This window comes from Monodelphis domestica, chromosome 1 (assembly GCF_027887165.1).
Source record: "Monodelphis domestica isolate mMonDom1 chromosome 1, mMonDom1.pri, whole genome shotgun sequence".
Lineage (NCBI taxonomy): Eukaryota > Metazoa > Chordata > Mammalia > Didelphimorphia > Didelphidae > Monodelphis > Monodelphis domestica.
This window is the reverse complement of record NC_077227.1, coordinates 558,088,829-558,105,136: the sequence shown is the minus strand read 5'-3', so window position 1 is coordinate 558,105,136 and position 16,308 is coordinate 558,088,829. Positions and strand designations below refer to the sequence as shown.

The window sequence follows — 16,308 nt, the reverse complement described above, 5'->3', positions numbered from 1 at the left end:
TGAATGAATTTTAAAGATGTGCAGATGACAACAGAATAGTCCTTTTTTTTAAGCTTTAGGCTTTTAGAAAAGATCAAATACCTGACTTCATGCCCAATTAGACAAAACCATTTCCAAAAGATAGCAAATTCAAATCAATCCTTTTTTCTGCCTTTCTTCACTTGCATCACTTTTCATTGCAGAAACTGAGGGTGCACCAGACCTTAGTTATTTGTGATCTCATCAATATGGCTACCCCCACAAAGATATCAAACAGAACTTCCTCACTTTCTCTTGACATTACAATAGTACCAAAGGAAACTCTATGTGACTGCCCATCAGTTAGTTAGCCCTTGCTCTCACCATGTGGCCAGTTCATCTCTTTTAATTACCCATTCATTCTTCATTTACTAATTTCTTTGATTAGTTCATTTCTATCTCTTCTTATAATTCCTTGCTCTTAATATTTTGCATTCTGTTCACTACCTCCATAGACCTCATCATTACTGAATGGGTGCTCTTCAATGTGAATTCTTCAAAACATACAGCATTCCATAACTCAGAGCCAGAAAAGATTATTGGAAAAATATTAATATCAAAACAATAGGTCATTGTTTCAAAGAGAAGTTTGAGATCATTAACAATTTTGGAATATCCCCAAAGGAATATAGCCAACTTTATTCCTCTTGTGTAATTCTGGGGCCACATATTGACCATTTGCTGTATGAGTGTATGCATATTGTATATTTGTGTGAATGTAATGCATACACATATGTATTCATGCATGCACATGTACACATCATGCTTTTTTAATAAAGTCAAATATGTCTTAGGAAGATGTACAGTGTTTGCTAATTTTATTCAGTAAGCCCAATGCCATCAGCAAGAGATGTGCCTTTAAGACCTCATTATCTAAGAGATCTAAGGAACCACTCCAACTGGAATTCTGCAGGACCTTCTCTTTTCCAATGGAAAATATCTTTGGTGAGGATATGTCATTCTTTTTTATGTCTCACTTTACCAGATGGTCATTAAACTATATTTTCTTTATGGATTTTTCTTTTGAGGAATATTATAAAATCTTGGCATATGCATGACAGAAAGATTGCTGCAGCAAATCTTTTTAAGGGGCATTCTTCTATACTAAATCAAATGCTTTTCTTTGTCAACAAATTGTACACTCAGTGGGTTCTTGTACTCTTCACATCTCTTAGTCATGTAATGGTCAAAATATGGTTTATTATTAACCATTACATTTTTAAAAATTGTTTTTGTAACATTCTTATCAAATGTGCCCTTGATGCAGATTTAAATTATTAATATAATTATATAAAGATACATAGATAGATAGACAGATGGATGGACAGATGGACATAGATAGATAGATAGATAGATAGATAGATAGATAGATAGATAGACAGACAGACAGACAGACAGACAGACAGATAGATAGATAGATAGATAGATAGATAGATAGATAGGAATGGTTATTCATGTTCCCTTGGGTGCCTTCTTTAGTAATAATAATATTTAAGATTTTTCCCATGAGTTGTGGCAAATCAAAGGTGAATCTCATATATATATATATATATATATATATATATATATATATATATAGTCATGTACCATTTATCTCATATTTGTAGTACCCTCCATGTCACTTCCCCTTCATCTTTATATATATTACACTGTCTTTTAAGGGGAATAGTTTGCTATAAAATTATGCACAGAATTTCCCCCCATTTTCTTTCTGTTGTCCTACTTTCAGTTTTATACTTAATTCCCCTTTAGATGATTTTACATAGTTGGATCTCTGGCCAAACTTTATTTTAGCAAATTTTCTTCTTTTCTATCATTTATCTATGTTTATGTTTATTTATCTATGTTACTTCTCCCCCAGTCCATTTCTATGACATTTTAAAATAAAGTTATATTCTAAGCTAATGTTGATTTTGACTCCCATATCTCCTTATCCAAGAAGTAAGTCAGGCATTAGATGATTAGGTAGGTTCTTTTAGTCTTCTCATTATTAAAATTTATAACAGTTAAAACTCTTTATGATATGATTTAATTGGTGTTAACATCCACTCCATCCATTTTCTATTTTTAGATTTCAATAACAACTGGCATTCTTTTAATTAAATAACATCTTTCTCATTTGATTCTTTTAACTTAAAAATACTCTTTATCTTTGTTCTAACAAGTTGGTAATCTGACTATATGAAAAATGCTGATTTAAGAATGATTTCCACAATAATAATGTATCATTTCCTGGTTATTAAAATATAATGCTTTAATTTTTGAGATGTTACTTGGTGCTATCCATGCCCAACACATTCCTTTTCTCAAAAATAAAAAAAGTATTCATTATGCAAAAAATGTGAGACTTTCGTGTAGCCTACAAATTTCCTAGAATCACTATTCCATTCTACAGAACAATGTGTAATATATTTTCCACTGTCTTCATCTTTGTATTGAGATCACTGAGTACTGAAGGGTATCAATTTATTCATAGAATTTTTCTACTTTATTCTCTATAATAATGTATTATTGTAATATTGTAATATGACCTTGAAATCATGTCCTTTTTGCATTTGAACATATAAGACCACTTTATCTACTTTAGTTGAACCATTACTGTCAAGGAGAAATTGTGAGCTATCTTTCCATTACCTACAATTTCCCTTTGTTTCCTGGTTTCATTTATAGGGAGAATGTCAATATTGATTGAGTTCAATTTTTCTGGTCATAGGTCTATTTGTTGGTCATTGGACATACATCTCACATGTGTACTGATAGTTAAGGTAACATTGATTCTGAAACTGATGCCATAACTTTTTGCACTTTTCTTTGTATCATGGGCTGCCAAAGTCAAATAATTGATTGTTTGGTGGCCAGTTTGCTGATAATGGACCTCTCTCTACTTAGAGAGATTAAACCTCAAAACAAAAGGTATGTTGCTAGAATAATGCTACAATGACTTAGAAAACAAAATTTCTTCTATTTACAGACTCACTCAAGCATGTGCACATACATACACACACACACACACACACACACACACACACACACACACACACACACTGCTCCAGTATTATAGAACTAAGAACTGGAATGAACCATAGGTACCTATTCTAATCACATCATTTTTCATATGAGAATACTTAGAGACTATATAGGTATAATACTGGTATATATAATATATATATATTGATATATAATACTGATAGGACTGAATAACTTGTTTAAAGTTGTACAGCTAATAAGTGATTAAATCTAGCACTATTTCCACTATACCATGATGTCATCTCTTTCATTTTAAAGCTGAGGAAATTGAGGCCCAGATGGAGAAACTTGTCAAAGGTCAGAATTTTAATCCAAATTCACCATCTCCTAATATATTGTGCTCCCAACAATACCACATATCCTTTAGTATTTAATTGGTATTAATTCTTATTAGGATCCAAAATCACCAAAGAAACTGCTTTGTGTGACAATAACACCTCTGAAATTTCCAAGTCTTTTTATAAGTATTTGTCTATAAATGGAGCCGCAAAAGTTTAACAAAATTAACATGTCTATTAGAAACTGAAAAAATTAAATGAAAAAATAACAGCTACAAATGTGTAAATCTGTGTTCTTGTGCTCCATTATTTTAGGAAGATAAATTCATTTTCAAAAAGATGGCCATTTCTTTTAACAGGAATATATTCAAATTCATAATCAAATAATCAATAAATCATTAGGTATTCCTTAAATACCTACTAAGTTCTAGACACAGACCAGGGATGTGAAGACAAAAATACAACAGTATCCAAATCCAATAAAGATTTATTAATATTCCAAGTACTTGCTAAGCATTGGTGATACAATTATTTTTTTTAAACAGTCTCTGCCTTCAAGGACTTTGTAATCCAAAGAAGAGAGATTCCACACCAAAAAGGAAGTAGGAAAGGTGGCAAAGAATGTAATGGGACACCGAGTGATACCAGAGATATGGAGTTAATACCAGGCAGGATAGTATAAGCAAAATGGAGCATGCTGAGTCTAGTTTCTGCCCTCAATGAAGAAAAGCATTGGAAGAAGCTTGCTACTCTGCCTTTTATCCCACCAGTCAAAGGGTAAAGGGATTTAAAGAGGTGGAATCAATGAAGGCTTGAGTTAGCAGCCTGGTTGTGAGTTTAGAAGTAATGAGTTTACCTTAAGTACGGCATCTTGTTCAATGGAGTTGAAAGCAGGCAAGATGGAAGATCCAATAAGGAACATATTTGTTCTTAAGATACCTACTACTTATATAATGCTTTAAGGTTTGCAAGGAGCTTTATGTATTATTTGATTATCTTAGTCACAATAGCAAAACAGTCCTGTGTGGTAGTTGCTATCATTATTCTTACTTTACATTTGAGAAAACAGGATGAGAGAGGTTAAATAAATTGCCCCAAATGACACTGTTGTAAAGTAACTGAAACATGATTTGAATTCAGATCTTTCTGATTCCATATGCAGAATTTTCTCTAAAGTGTCACCTAGCTTCCTAGGAGCTCATATTTGTTTGAAGACATATATATTTAATTTTATACAAAAATAAATAAAAGTGACCAAATACAGGGGAAGGCAAAAGCAATTTCTGTGGATGGCAAAGGTTTGTTGTAGAATGTAATGCTAAAGCTGAGCTTTACAGAGCTGGAAAATGTGAAAGTTGAAACAATTCAAGGGAAGCACAAGGGATATCTCTAATAGCCAGCAGCTGCTGATGGGAGTGGGAAACTTCAGAGTAGAAATTCAGGTAGTTGAGAATATGGAAAGTAGATAAAAAAAGAGTCTGAGTCACTGAAAGGTCTAAGTTCATAGACGATGAACTTTCTTGATCCTGCCTTCCTAGAATAGGATGGTACTTTATGTTTCTTTCAAAATTCTCAATATGGGGGTAGGGGAAGCTGGGTGGTTCAGTGGATTGAGAGAGAGGCCTATAGATGGGAGGTCCTAAGTTCAAATCTGGTCTTGGACACTTCCTAACTGTGACCCTGGGCATGTCACTTGACCCCCATTGCCTAGTCTATACCACTCTTCTTCCTTGGAACCAATACACAGTATTGATTCTAAGGTAGAAGGTAAGGGTTTAAAATTTTTTTCAATGTGAGTGTATATGTATTTAGGGCTTGGTGAGGTGAGGTTGGGAAACTAAGGAGACCAAAGTTGTCAGAAAAGGAGAACCAAGAAAAGGAGGGGGTGGTAAAGGAAGAAAAAGGGCTGAGAGTCAAAAAGGAGGGCAAAAAAGAGGAAAAAGGAAGGAGAGGGAGTCTGAAAGAGAAAGGAAATGAGAAGGAAAACAAAGACAGATAATGAGAAGGGAGAAAGGAGGTAAAAAAAGGTAGGTAGGAGAATTTTATTTCATAAAAAAGAAAATTCCTATCTGCTGATACTTCAGGCAACAGTTTTCCTAAAATCCTACTTTTAAGATTACTTTTTTGAGATGGGTCACTAATTTAAATAACACAGAACATGTGTTTGAAATAAAAATTGTACCTTAAATCCTAGGGATAGTGTAGTGTGAGTTTACTTGATTTGTTCAAATTCCTTCTCCCCTTCTATCAAAAGTGATAATTCAGTAATTATTATAATACATTTCTAATGTTCCTTAAATTTTACCAGATATTTTCACAATCTTTCTTGCATTTGATCCCTATAACAATCTTGTGAAATGGGCAAGAAAATAATTTACCCTACATAACACAAAAGGAAATGATAGTTTAAAGAGTTCGTGATTTGTTGATGATCATACTAATTAGGCCTACACCAGGACCAAAGCCCAGGTCCTCTGACAAGATATCCAGTAGACAACTTAAACTCAATATATCCAAATCTAAACACACATTTCCCCAAAACCCTCTTCCCTACTAGACTTCTCCAGTATTATTGAGAGCACATCCTGCTACTCAAGATCACAACCTTGGTGCCATCCTTGATTCCTCACTATCTCTCACTCTTCATATTCAAATTGTTGCCAAGGCCTATGGATGTCACCTTTGCAACACCTCTCAAATATGTCCCCTTCTCTACTCTAATACTGGAATTTGTCACATTATACTTGGAGTATCATAATAGATGAACCTGGAGGTTCATTTGCCTGCTATAAGACTTTCCCCACTCCAGTCCATTATTTTCCATTCAACCACCAAAGTGATTTTTCTACAGCATCTGTTACTCTCCTAATCAATAAATTCTAGTGCTCCCTATCACCTTTGGGATCAAAACCCAAATTAAAACCAAAGCTCTTCATTAGTCCTCCCATACCCTTCAAGTCTTCTTACTCCTTATACTACAGCCCTTCAGTCCACTGACACTGGCTTCTTTGCTGTTCCATGAACAAGATACTCCATCTCCCATCTCCGGGAATTTCCTGGAGCCATACCCCATGCCTAGAATGTTCTTGGTCCTCTCTGTCTCCTGACTTTTCTGGCTTCTTTCAAATCCCAACTTAATTCCCACTTTCTATAGTAAGATCCCACTTTCTCAATTCCTCTTCATTCTTTTACCCCGTGTTATTTCTTGTTTTTCCTGCATGTCACTTTCATTGTATTGATTTGCTTGCAAAGCTGTCTCCCCCAATAGATGGGAAGCTCCTTAAGGTCAAGGACTATCCCTTCCCTCTAATGTATCTCCATTACTTACCACCATGCCTGACACATGGAAGGTACTTAATAAGTGCTTATTGACTAACTGGATCCTAACCATGTCCTCTTTCCATGAAATCATTCTGCTATATTAGAACTAGCCAATAGTTACTGATTTTTCTAGGACCACATGATTAGTTCAATAATTATTAGTTTAAAAATTAATTCATTCATTCAAATTAGTATAAAACTCCTTATCAAATCTCGAAGAAAAAAATGAAATTATTCAACATAGCAGGAAAAGAGATATGAAACATAGTCTAAACCAGTAAATATATTATTCAGATATCACTTATAATTGCACTTGAATTTTGGACCTTCAAGAAATAAGTACCATGTCTTCCTTTCTATCTACAATAAATATTTCAGTATTTTAGAGATACATAATTTTAGGAATCCTTGTTCCCTATACAAGTGCAAATAACAAGTCCTCTATCACACATGTGTGCAAGCACACACACATGCATACACTTTAGCCAAAGTGAGTCTCTATATTTAACTAGGCTGGTCTTTGTAAAACAGAAATATCATTCATCACTAGATCCACATTCCAAGCCTTGCCAGCTTGGAAGTACTTATCAGAGTGTGTGCTCTGATGGCACAGCCTTTCAGAACCAGGGTTAATTCCATGTGGCACCAAAACAGGATTAAAACTTTGATATACAGAAATATATAAAGTTAACTGGGGAGATTTAGGAGGAATGAAGGAGGTATGTGTTGGGGGTAAGAGCAAAATGAGACATTCTCTGGCTTCCTCAGACACCATTACTACAAATACAGTGTGACTATGTTGATGCAATTTACTGTACATGTTAAATGACCAAAGTTGTTCTCCACAGGAAAAAAACAGCAAACCACAGGGTACCACATACTCAATTAGAGGGGCACAATTAAATAATAAAGGATAAAATATTCTAATGTAGGCTCTATAAGTTTATTGATAAAATTTCAGATGTCATTTTAGCAATTTAGCAATAATTTGATGTGCACTCACCTATCAATAAAATAGCCAATGACTGGACTCTCACTAGCTGTATTTGGTGGCTTCCACGTTACAATAACATAATCCCTATTAGCATCATGGCACTTCACATCCATTGGGGCTCCTGGGGCCCCTGTAACTAATGGATCAGCATCTGGAACAGAGAGGAAAGAAGTTGATTTCTTGTCAAGTCAAAACGGTAACTAGGTAGCCCACTGACAATGTTATTCTTCCAGAACATAATTAATTTAATAGACACAGTCTTTGAATAGCACCAAATCAGTAGAATTGGCCCAGGACTTCTGTTGCTTTAATATAATGGCCTGTGATTTAGCAACTAAGATTACATAGCCTTTGTTCGAGAATTAAATTTCAGCTTTTGGAGGAAGAAAAATGATTCCAACCACACAATGTCTAATGTTATCTCTGAAGCAAATTTATCTGTCTACCTATATTCTGTCACTATATTTGGCAGAAATTGAACTCATCATCACTGATTTGTAAAAACAAAAATTACAAACCCCAATTACTACTCCAAACATTTTCTGGGAAGAACTAAAGGCCGTATTTCAGAGCTTTAGTTGGTAAAGCTCATAATATTTGCACCCTCCCAACAAACTCGCAATTTCATGGTCACTCATCATTTGACCCAAAAAGTAAAATGGAAAATCACACAAGCATAAAATGTAGTATTTCCATTTCTTCTGTTTCCAGTTAGAATAAAACTTCAGGGATGAGAATAGTTGCCTTTTTGTGCTATAGTTTGTCTGGTCAAAGTAGGATAAAAATCTATTCATATGCTTTTCTTTTTCAAAATCTCTAAACCATTCTGAGTTTGATCATGTTTTATGGAATATTGTGCAATGTTTGAGCCAGTCTTTCACTCATATACCTCCTCCCTCTCTATAGTCCTCTGCCTTGTGTTTTATTCATTGTAACTTTTAAGTCCAACTATGCTGAAAGCCAGCAGATCTACTTCAGCATGCTAATTCACTGAAACATGCTTACTTGTATAGTCTAAAATATGTATTTCTACACTTATATCCATGGCTATATTATGCATACTTAACCATGTAAACATTATACAGTTTCTTGTACTATTCCCTTTGGCAGATTAAAAGCTTAGAAAAATCTTACTGTTGAGCCAGCTATTTGCACTTTCGTTTAAAATATACAGGGAAAAAAAATCTGAATGGTTCCACTCCCCCATATTTGCATTATTTTCTTCTTTCTGATGGTGCTGAATAAGCAAGGCAATTTAAACGATGTCACATTGATTACATTTTATGGGCTGGAGGTCGGAGGGAATCTTGCCATCAGCTATGTGCACCAAATGGAAGGTACATTTTAATGTCTACCTAGCCAGTCAGTAAAATTGCCTAACACTGATGTCTTACAAGTTTATATTCTCCTGTTTTATTCAAGCTAAGGCCATTTATTGTTGATGAGATTCTTCCCTTTTGCTATGTTCTGGATGTTCATATGAAAGGTAAAATATCCTAATACTATTTTTGTTGTTGTTGTCATTGCCCATTGATGAAGATATGGGGGAAGTTAGGTGACATGAGGGGATAGAGCACTAGAACTGAGGAAAGTTCTGTAAACTTAGGAAGACCTGAGTTCAAATCCATTCTCAGGGACTTAATAGTTGAATTTCCTTGCAAATCACTTAGTTTCTTTCTGCCTCAGTTCTCCCTTCTGTAAAAATGAAGATGATAAGAGCATCTACCTCTCAGAAATGTTTAAAAATGGGAAGGAGATAATATACAAAAAAGCACTTTTCAAACCTTAAAGCAATATATAAATGCTATCCTAGTAGTAGGAGTAGTAGTTATTATCATCATCTCAAAGGCTACTATAAAGAAAAGCACATGAGATCTGGAGTTAGAATGCTTGAGATGAGCATGGAGAGGATTCATGGTGGTTGTTAGGTATAAAAAAGTCTCCTTCCTTCCTCTACTTACCTTTTATCCCAAAAGAGAAAAGCCTGGAAGTCTATCAGATTGTTTCAACCTTATAGAGCAACAAGGCTGAACTGTCCTGACCAAATATGCCCAGGAGTTTGTCCCAAATGAATTTGAAGCATATATGAAATTGTCTTTCCCAGTTCTCACTTCCCTTCTCCCTTCCTCCAGAGAACAAGGAAAGTGATGAGACGAGGTCAGAGAGAATATAGAAATAGTCTTATATTTGTCTATACACTTAACTGCAACTTAGCTAGACGCTAACAACAAGGGGATGGGGAATGTGGAGTCAGGGAAAGAATAATCCATTTAGAGCTGTAAAATCCATTCAAGCCATGTCAGTCCTTTTACCTCTCAGGGACTCAGTGTCCTTATCTGGAAAAGAAGGGCTTGCACTAGATTACCTCTGAGATCCCTTCTATCTCTAGTAGTCTGTGTACTCCATATTAGGGGAAGGTGGGATATATGTCTAGGCAGAAATGCTACAGAAATCTGAGGGTCTCAGAGGCCAGGCAGGACTTGGAGATAGAAAAGAAAGAGAAGCAGCAGTCCTGGGGCATTTTATTGTTGTCCAGTCATTTCAGTCATGTCCTCTCTAACTCTTTGTGACCCCCATTTGAGGTTTTCTTGACAGACAATGGAGGGGCTTAGCATTTTTCTCCAGCTCATTTTCAGAGGAAGGAACTGAGGCAAACAATGACTTTTGCCCAGAGTCCCCCAGCAAGTGTCTGGGGCTCAATTTGTACTCATGTCTTCCTACCTCCAGACCCAGTGCTCTATCCACTGCACCACCTAGTTGCCCGCTATTCCTAGGACATAGATCTGCTGTTATAAGTTAAGGGAAATGTCAGGGACCATTGTCTGAAGCTCAGCTGTGATTGATCATTTAATAAAAATTATTATATGTAAATATTGATATGTGTGTTTGGTAGTATGTTAAATACATGTAATAGGGGACACATAGGAGGGAGTGATGGCATGTAGAGATAATGATTCTTAAGAGACTCACAGACATGACCTATTATTCTAAGAGGTCACTTAATGCTGCTCTGACTACCTTAGTAGTTAGTTTCATCTCATCCAGTTTACTTTTGAGGATTTGCTTTGTCTTATTCCCTCTCTCTGTTCTAGTCAACCAAGCCTTATTCCCTAAATTGGACATCCCAGTTCTTTCCACCATGTCTGTCCTCTGAACCTAGAATGTATTCCCTCCTCACCTAAGTGTCTTAGAATTATTAGCCTCCTTCAAATATCAGCTCAGAAGTTACCTTCTATCCAAAGTTTTTCCTAGTCTCCAATTTTTGGAGCTCTGATCTTTTCAATTTATCTTCTATTGACTTACCTGCATGCCTACGCCATCCTGTTCCCCACATAAACTCATTAAAAGTGAGGACTATTTTTCTTTCATCTTTGAATCCCCAACCTAGCACAAAGACTTGCATAGTGTAAACATGTCACAAGTATTTTTAAGTTACACCGTATCGATCCAGAAGTCTAATGGAAAGGAAGGATTTGGAAAGAAATGTTGAAGACCTTCACCATTTGAACAAGAAAAGCATGACAATGAGACGATGAGACTTTACAGCTTGCTTAGTGAATAGAGATCTAGGTTTTAGAGCCGGGAAGACTTGGGTGCAAGTTCCCTTTGACATATTCTATTTCTATGACCCTGGAGAAGTCAGTAACTGAGGTATCTCTTTAAGACTAGATGAAGAGCAGGTACTGATCTACATCAAGAGGAGTTTCCTTATGGGAATTTCCCTACACAAAAGAAATCACAATACATAAAAAAATAAAAGATGATGATAATAACTAACATTTCAATAGTACTCTAACATTTATTTAAAAACACTTTGCTCAAAACAACCATGTGAGGTAGGTAAGATAACTATTATTGTCTCTTTTTTAAAGATATCTGTGATGCTTAGATGGGTATCCATTATACATGTAGAAATAGTAAGGAGCTGGAATCACTCTGACATAAGACTCTATCAAGGAAGAGGAACATGGATTCTTGTGGTAAACTGGAATACCATTTGATAATGTACAAAGGGAAATGTAATTAGGAAATTTTCAAAATTAGAGGTCCTTTTGGAAAATCTTATATCTGAAAATAACTAACTAAATCTTCTCCCTTAATTGACTATATTTTTCCAATGATTGAGATATTTTTGAAAATGTAAATTAGGCCAAGTAGGAGATTAAAAAAAAACAACACCTCAATCCTCACTCACTCGTATGCTTTTACAAAGGTATAGATTATTGCTTTTAACAGCAGATATTTTTTCAATGTTCTGATTGATTTTGCTAAATTTACTTTGTTGTGTGGCAAAGGAAAGGTGAGAGGCACAAGAGGAAATGTTGACAGTGGAAAAGTAAAAGATATGAAAAAGTCATTTTTTTAAAGTAGGAAAGATTCTGGCATGTCCTTAATTTATATGTCTATGATTAATGTTCTTTATTTCTAAACATCTTCACATGCATCTTACATGCTGCGATTATGAATAACTATTATTTTTAGAAAATAGTCTACTCCTGGCAGAATATGACAAAATGTACCTTCTGCAGCTTAGTGAAACAAATTCCTTGGCAAGTAGAATTACTAGGTTAGAATATCATTTACTGTGTCATCTAACTCTGTGACCTAGTCTCTAAAGAGTAAAAATAATAGTGAATATTTCATAATGAAGTAGATTCATTGCCATCTTTCTCCCAAGATTTATTTTCACTTCCATTTGGGCAGCGCAATTATTTCCTTCACATATTATGAGTGAGGGACAAGGGCAAGTTCTAGTGACCCACCAGTACCCAAGAAACATTAAAAGAACCAGAGGTTTGCCTGCAGTTCAGCAGGCAGATGCTTCATGGAAGATTAAGGAGGAAAAAGGAGGCAAGACTTTCAAAGGATGAGAAGGTGCAGAGTGATATCCTTTAACCCAGGGGCTCTGGACTTTTAAAAATATTATGATGAGCATACTTCAATATAATTGGTTTCCTTTGTAACTCTAGGTATTTTATGTATTTAAAAGCATTATCCTGAGAAGGTGTCCATAGGTTTTCTCAGACTGCCTAAAAGACACATAAAAGAAAAAGAGTTGAGAATCTGTGTTGTAAGCACACAGATCCATGAAGAGAAGATAAAAGTAAGATAATAAAAGCAATACCTCTCACAAACATAAAAGCACTGTGGTCAGTCACGCCTCCCCTTGAAATGATCCTTAAAGTATAAAGGCCTTCATCATCTTTATTCAGGTGGCCAAATGACAGTGAGGCCTGTCCTTCTCCAAAGAACATTTTTGTCCACTTAGATTCTTTCAGCAGTTCACCTGGAAAAATATTCATATTTCAGATTATCAAGCAACCAGAGAATATTTGCTTATCTTTCCAGTTTTCAAATTTCTCTAAGCAAAAAAAGCATTTGAGCAGCAAACTCTCCAGTCTTGACAGCACAAATATGAGGGAAAGATGCTCCCAGGAAATGTCCCAGAATTTGAAAGGTGAAATTGAGTTTTCACCTATGTAAACTACAAAACCCCACTGCTGAGGAAAGAAAATTGAATAAGCATTCAGTCCTAGCTTAAGTTTATGCTAATATTGCCCATGGATTTTATGAAGAAAAAATAATGCATTATATTGGTCTTCAAGTTATACAATTTTCCTATAGAAATTGTTTGGAAGTGATATATTTGGCCTCATTTTGACTAAAAAATAATAATTGAGTTAATTTATGTTTTTTCTAATTGATCATGTATTCCTCTTTCCATTCGTCTTTAACTTCTACTATTTTCAATAGAGTAGTTAAGTAATTAAATTAATTTAAAAGTCTGTTATTACTTTTTATAAAGTTGTATATAGTCACCCTTAATAAATGGTTATAATACAGCTATTCACTTCTGATTTACCTGTAAAACATATTTATAGGGACTGTTTATTATTTACATTATGATTTCAATGGTCAAATGTCCACTTGAAAGGAAAAAAATTATTTTCGATATACTACAAAACTGAGTTGTAAATTTCAGGATTAAGGAGGGAATCAATTAAACTTGAATTTTTCACAAGTGAGAGGTGGCAATTTACAATTAGGGTAATCTAAGATAGGAAACTATTTCCTTTTTTGTTCGGCAACCCAGGGTCTAGCACAGTGTCAATATATAATATACATATATATTTATATGAAAATATATAATATATATTAGACACTTCATAAATGCTTGTTGATCTATTGTCAGGGACTATGTCTTCTTTTACAGTCTCTTACCCAAACCTCCTTTCACACAGTTTTTTATAATTGTTGTTGTTGTTCTACATCTCTAACATTCAGTGACCCTATTTAGAATTTCCTTGGCAAAGATAGTGGAATGGTTTATCATTTCCTTCTCCAGCTCATTTTACAGATGAGGAGACTGAGGCAAACAGGATTAATTTTGACTTGCCCAAGGTTACACAGCTAAGAAGTGTATGAGGCCAGATTTGAAGCCAGGAAAATAAGTCTGATTTCTAACCAGGAAGTCTATCCACTGTCACTGAGCTGGTCCATCTTTACCCATGCTATTTGTTAAATGAATTTAAATCATAGCCATCAATGATTAAAGTAATATTTCAGATGGAGAAAAGGCTGCTCCCTCATTTTCTCTTTCTCAAAGGCTGAGTATATTGCAATATTTAAAATGTCAAGAAACATTCTTTGCTAATATTATAACAAATAAATCAATGCAATACACAGGCTTATCTATACATCCAATAGAATAATTGCCAGGTTAAAGGAACACACCATGGGAAGGAAATTCAAAAGGTTATACAGCATCATTTATAAGTAGAACTGACATGCTAAAGCATTGTTTAGGGAATAATTGCATGATTACATAAATGAATGAAGTAAGACAACAATATCAAATAATTGAAAGAAAAATCTGCATTTTCATATGCAAAAGCTAATACATAGAATTAATATCAACCCGAAGAAAAGATTCCAAGAATTATTTTAGTGTGCCCCTAATAGTTATAGTATAATATACTGAACCATAAGAGGCAACATGGCATGGGAGATTGAGTACAAGCTTGAGAACCAGGGAGATGTAGGTTAAAAATCCTTCTTTTGACCTCCATTAGCTGAGTGGCATGAGTAAATCGCATAACCTCTTGGGTCCTCAATCAATTCTTTAAAACTAGAAGTTACAGATGAGCTGCCAAGATATAGTGGGAATCCAAAAAGGTAAAATGAAAAAAGAACCCAAAAAATCATATTTCCAGATTTCATTGTTGTTTAAACACATACACAGGATTGAACACTCAAATATATATATACACACACATACACACATGTACCAAAGAATACATATGTTCTTTGAGAACTTGGACTGTGTCCTTTATTGTCTGTTAAATATAGCAGAACTAGTATATGTATTATTATTATTTTTCAACCCATAGTATTTAATGGGATTTTCATAGATCTAGAATGACTTGATTTTTTTCAACATCTCTTGCAGGATAAAAGACTGCTTGAAAATATTCATATATTTGCAATACAGGATTCAATGCCCTCCCAAACTTCTTTGCTGACTTTGTTTCCATTTTTCATCTTTGAAAACACCTAAGATTTTGTCAGACTAAATAATCCAAGTATATCCTTAGCATGACCGCCTTTGAACCTTAGCGGATGGATGACATTTATATGCCTGGTTTGGAATATTGTCACTCCTCTCCAACCAAGGCATTTCCATTTTCCATGAAACCTTTCTTGACCCCTACCCAACATAGCAATGTATCCCGCCTGTGAATTCATAGCTCTTCATGTCCACACCACTGATGTCCATTGAATTACACATTGTTTTGTGTTATTCAGTTGTTCAGTCATGTCCAGCTCTTCTTGACCCAGTGGACCATAGCACCCTAATACTGTCCATGAGGTATTTTTGGCAAAGATACTGAAATGGTTTACAAGTCCTTCTCCATCGAATAAGGCAAACAGAGATTAAGTGACTTGCCTAGGGTCACACAGCTAGTAAGTGTCTGAGGCTACAAATGAACTCAGGTTTTCCTGACCAGGTTATTTAGTGTTGTATCCCCTGAGCCACCAAGCTTCCCCCCCTTTATTGTCTTGCAGCATCATATATAATATATTTATACATGCTTATCTCACATATATGTTATATATATGCTTACATAGAAATCATACATATGTGAGATTATATATATAAATATATATAAAATTTCTAAATTAATCAGAAGTTGAGGGCAAGAATCATTCATTTTTGTAATTCCTTTATCAATTTTATCCCCAAGCACAGAACCTTGTCCATAGTAGCTGATAATAACAACAATAATAATATCTAAACATTTATATACCATGTATTGTGTTCCAGACACTATGTTAATTGCCTTGCAATTATGATGTCATTTATTATTAATAATAAATATTTGCTTAATTATATAGTATTGAATTAATTTTGGGGAGAGACAACATCTTTTATAAGAGATGTTACTAGCTTTGGAGTTAGAAAATCTGAGTTCAATTCCTGACTTTGCTATTTACAATATAATCTGGGGCAAATCATTTTATCTCAAGGTATCTATTTCCTGAGTATAAAAAGTAAGATTTGGACTCAATGATCTCGATGTCTACTCTGACTTTAAGATGTGATGAGTGCATCATTTTTTAAAATACAGATTAGTACTAAAGTACTAATATAGAGATTATAATTTTGAT

General features: G+C 34.6%; 1 protein-coding gene across 2 annotated transcripts in view; it reads right to left on the bottom strand.

The window, feature by feature from the left end:
- Positions 1 to 16,308, bottom strand: part of MYOM2 (myomesin 2) — a 163,527-nt gene that overhangs the window by 97,736 nt on the left and 49,483 nt on the right. For both annotated transcript variants that reach the window (XM_001381469.3, XM_007476226.3), the window contains 2 exons: positions 12,764 to 12,925; positions 7,648 to 7,789 (listed from right to left, as the gene is read on the bottom strand). In XM_001381469.3, the coding sequence (XP_001381506.2) occupies positions 7,648 to 7,789; positions 12,764 to 12,925 (304 nt within the window). The remainder of the gene's footprint in view (positions 1 to 7,647; positions 7,790 to 12,763; positions 12,926 to 16,308) is intronic.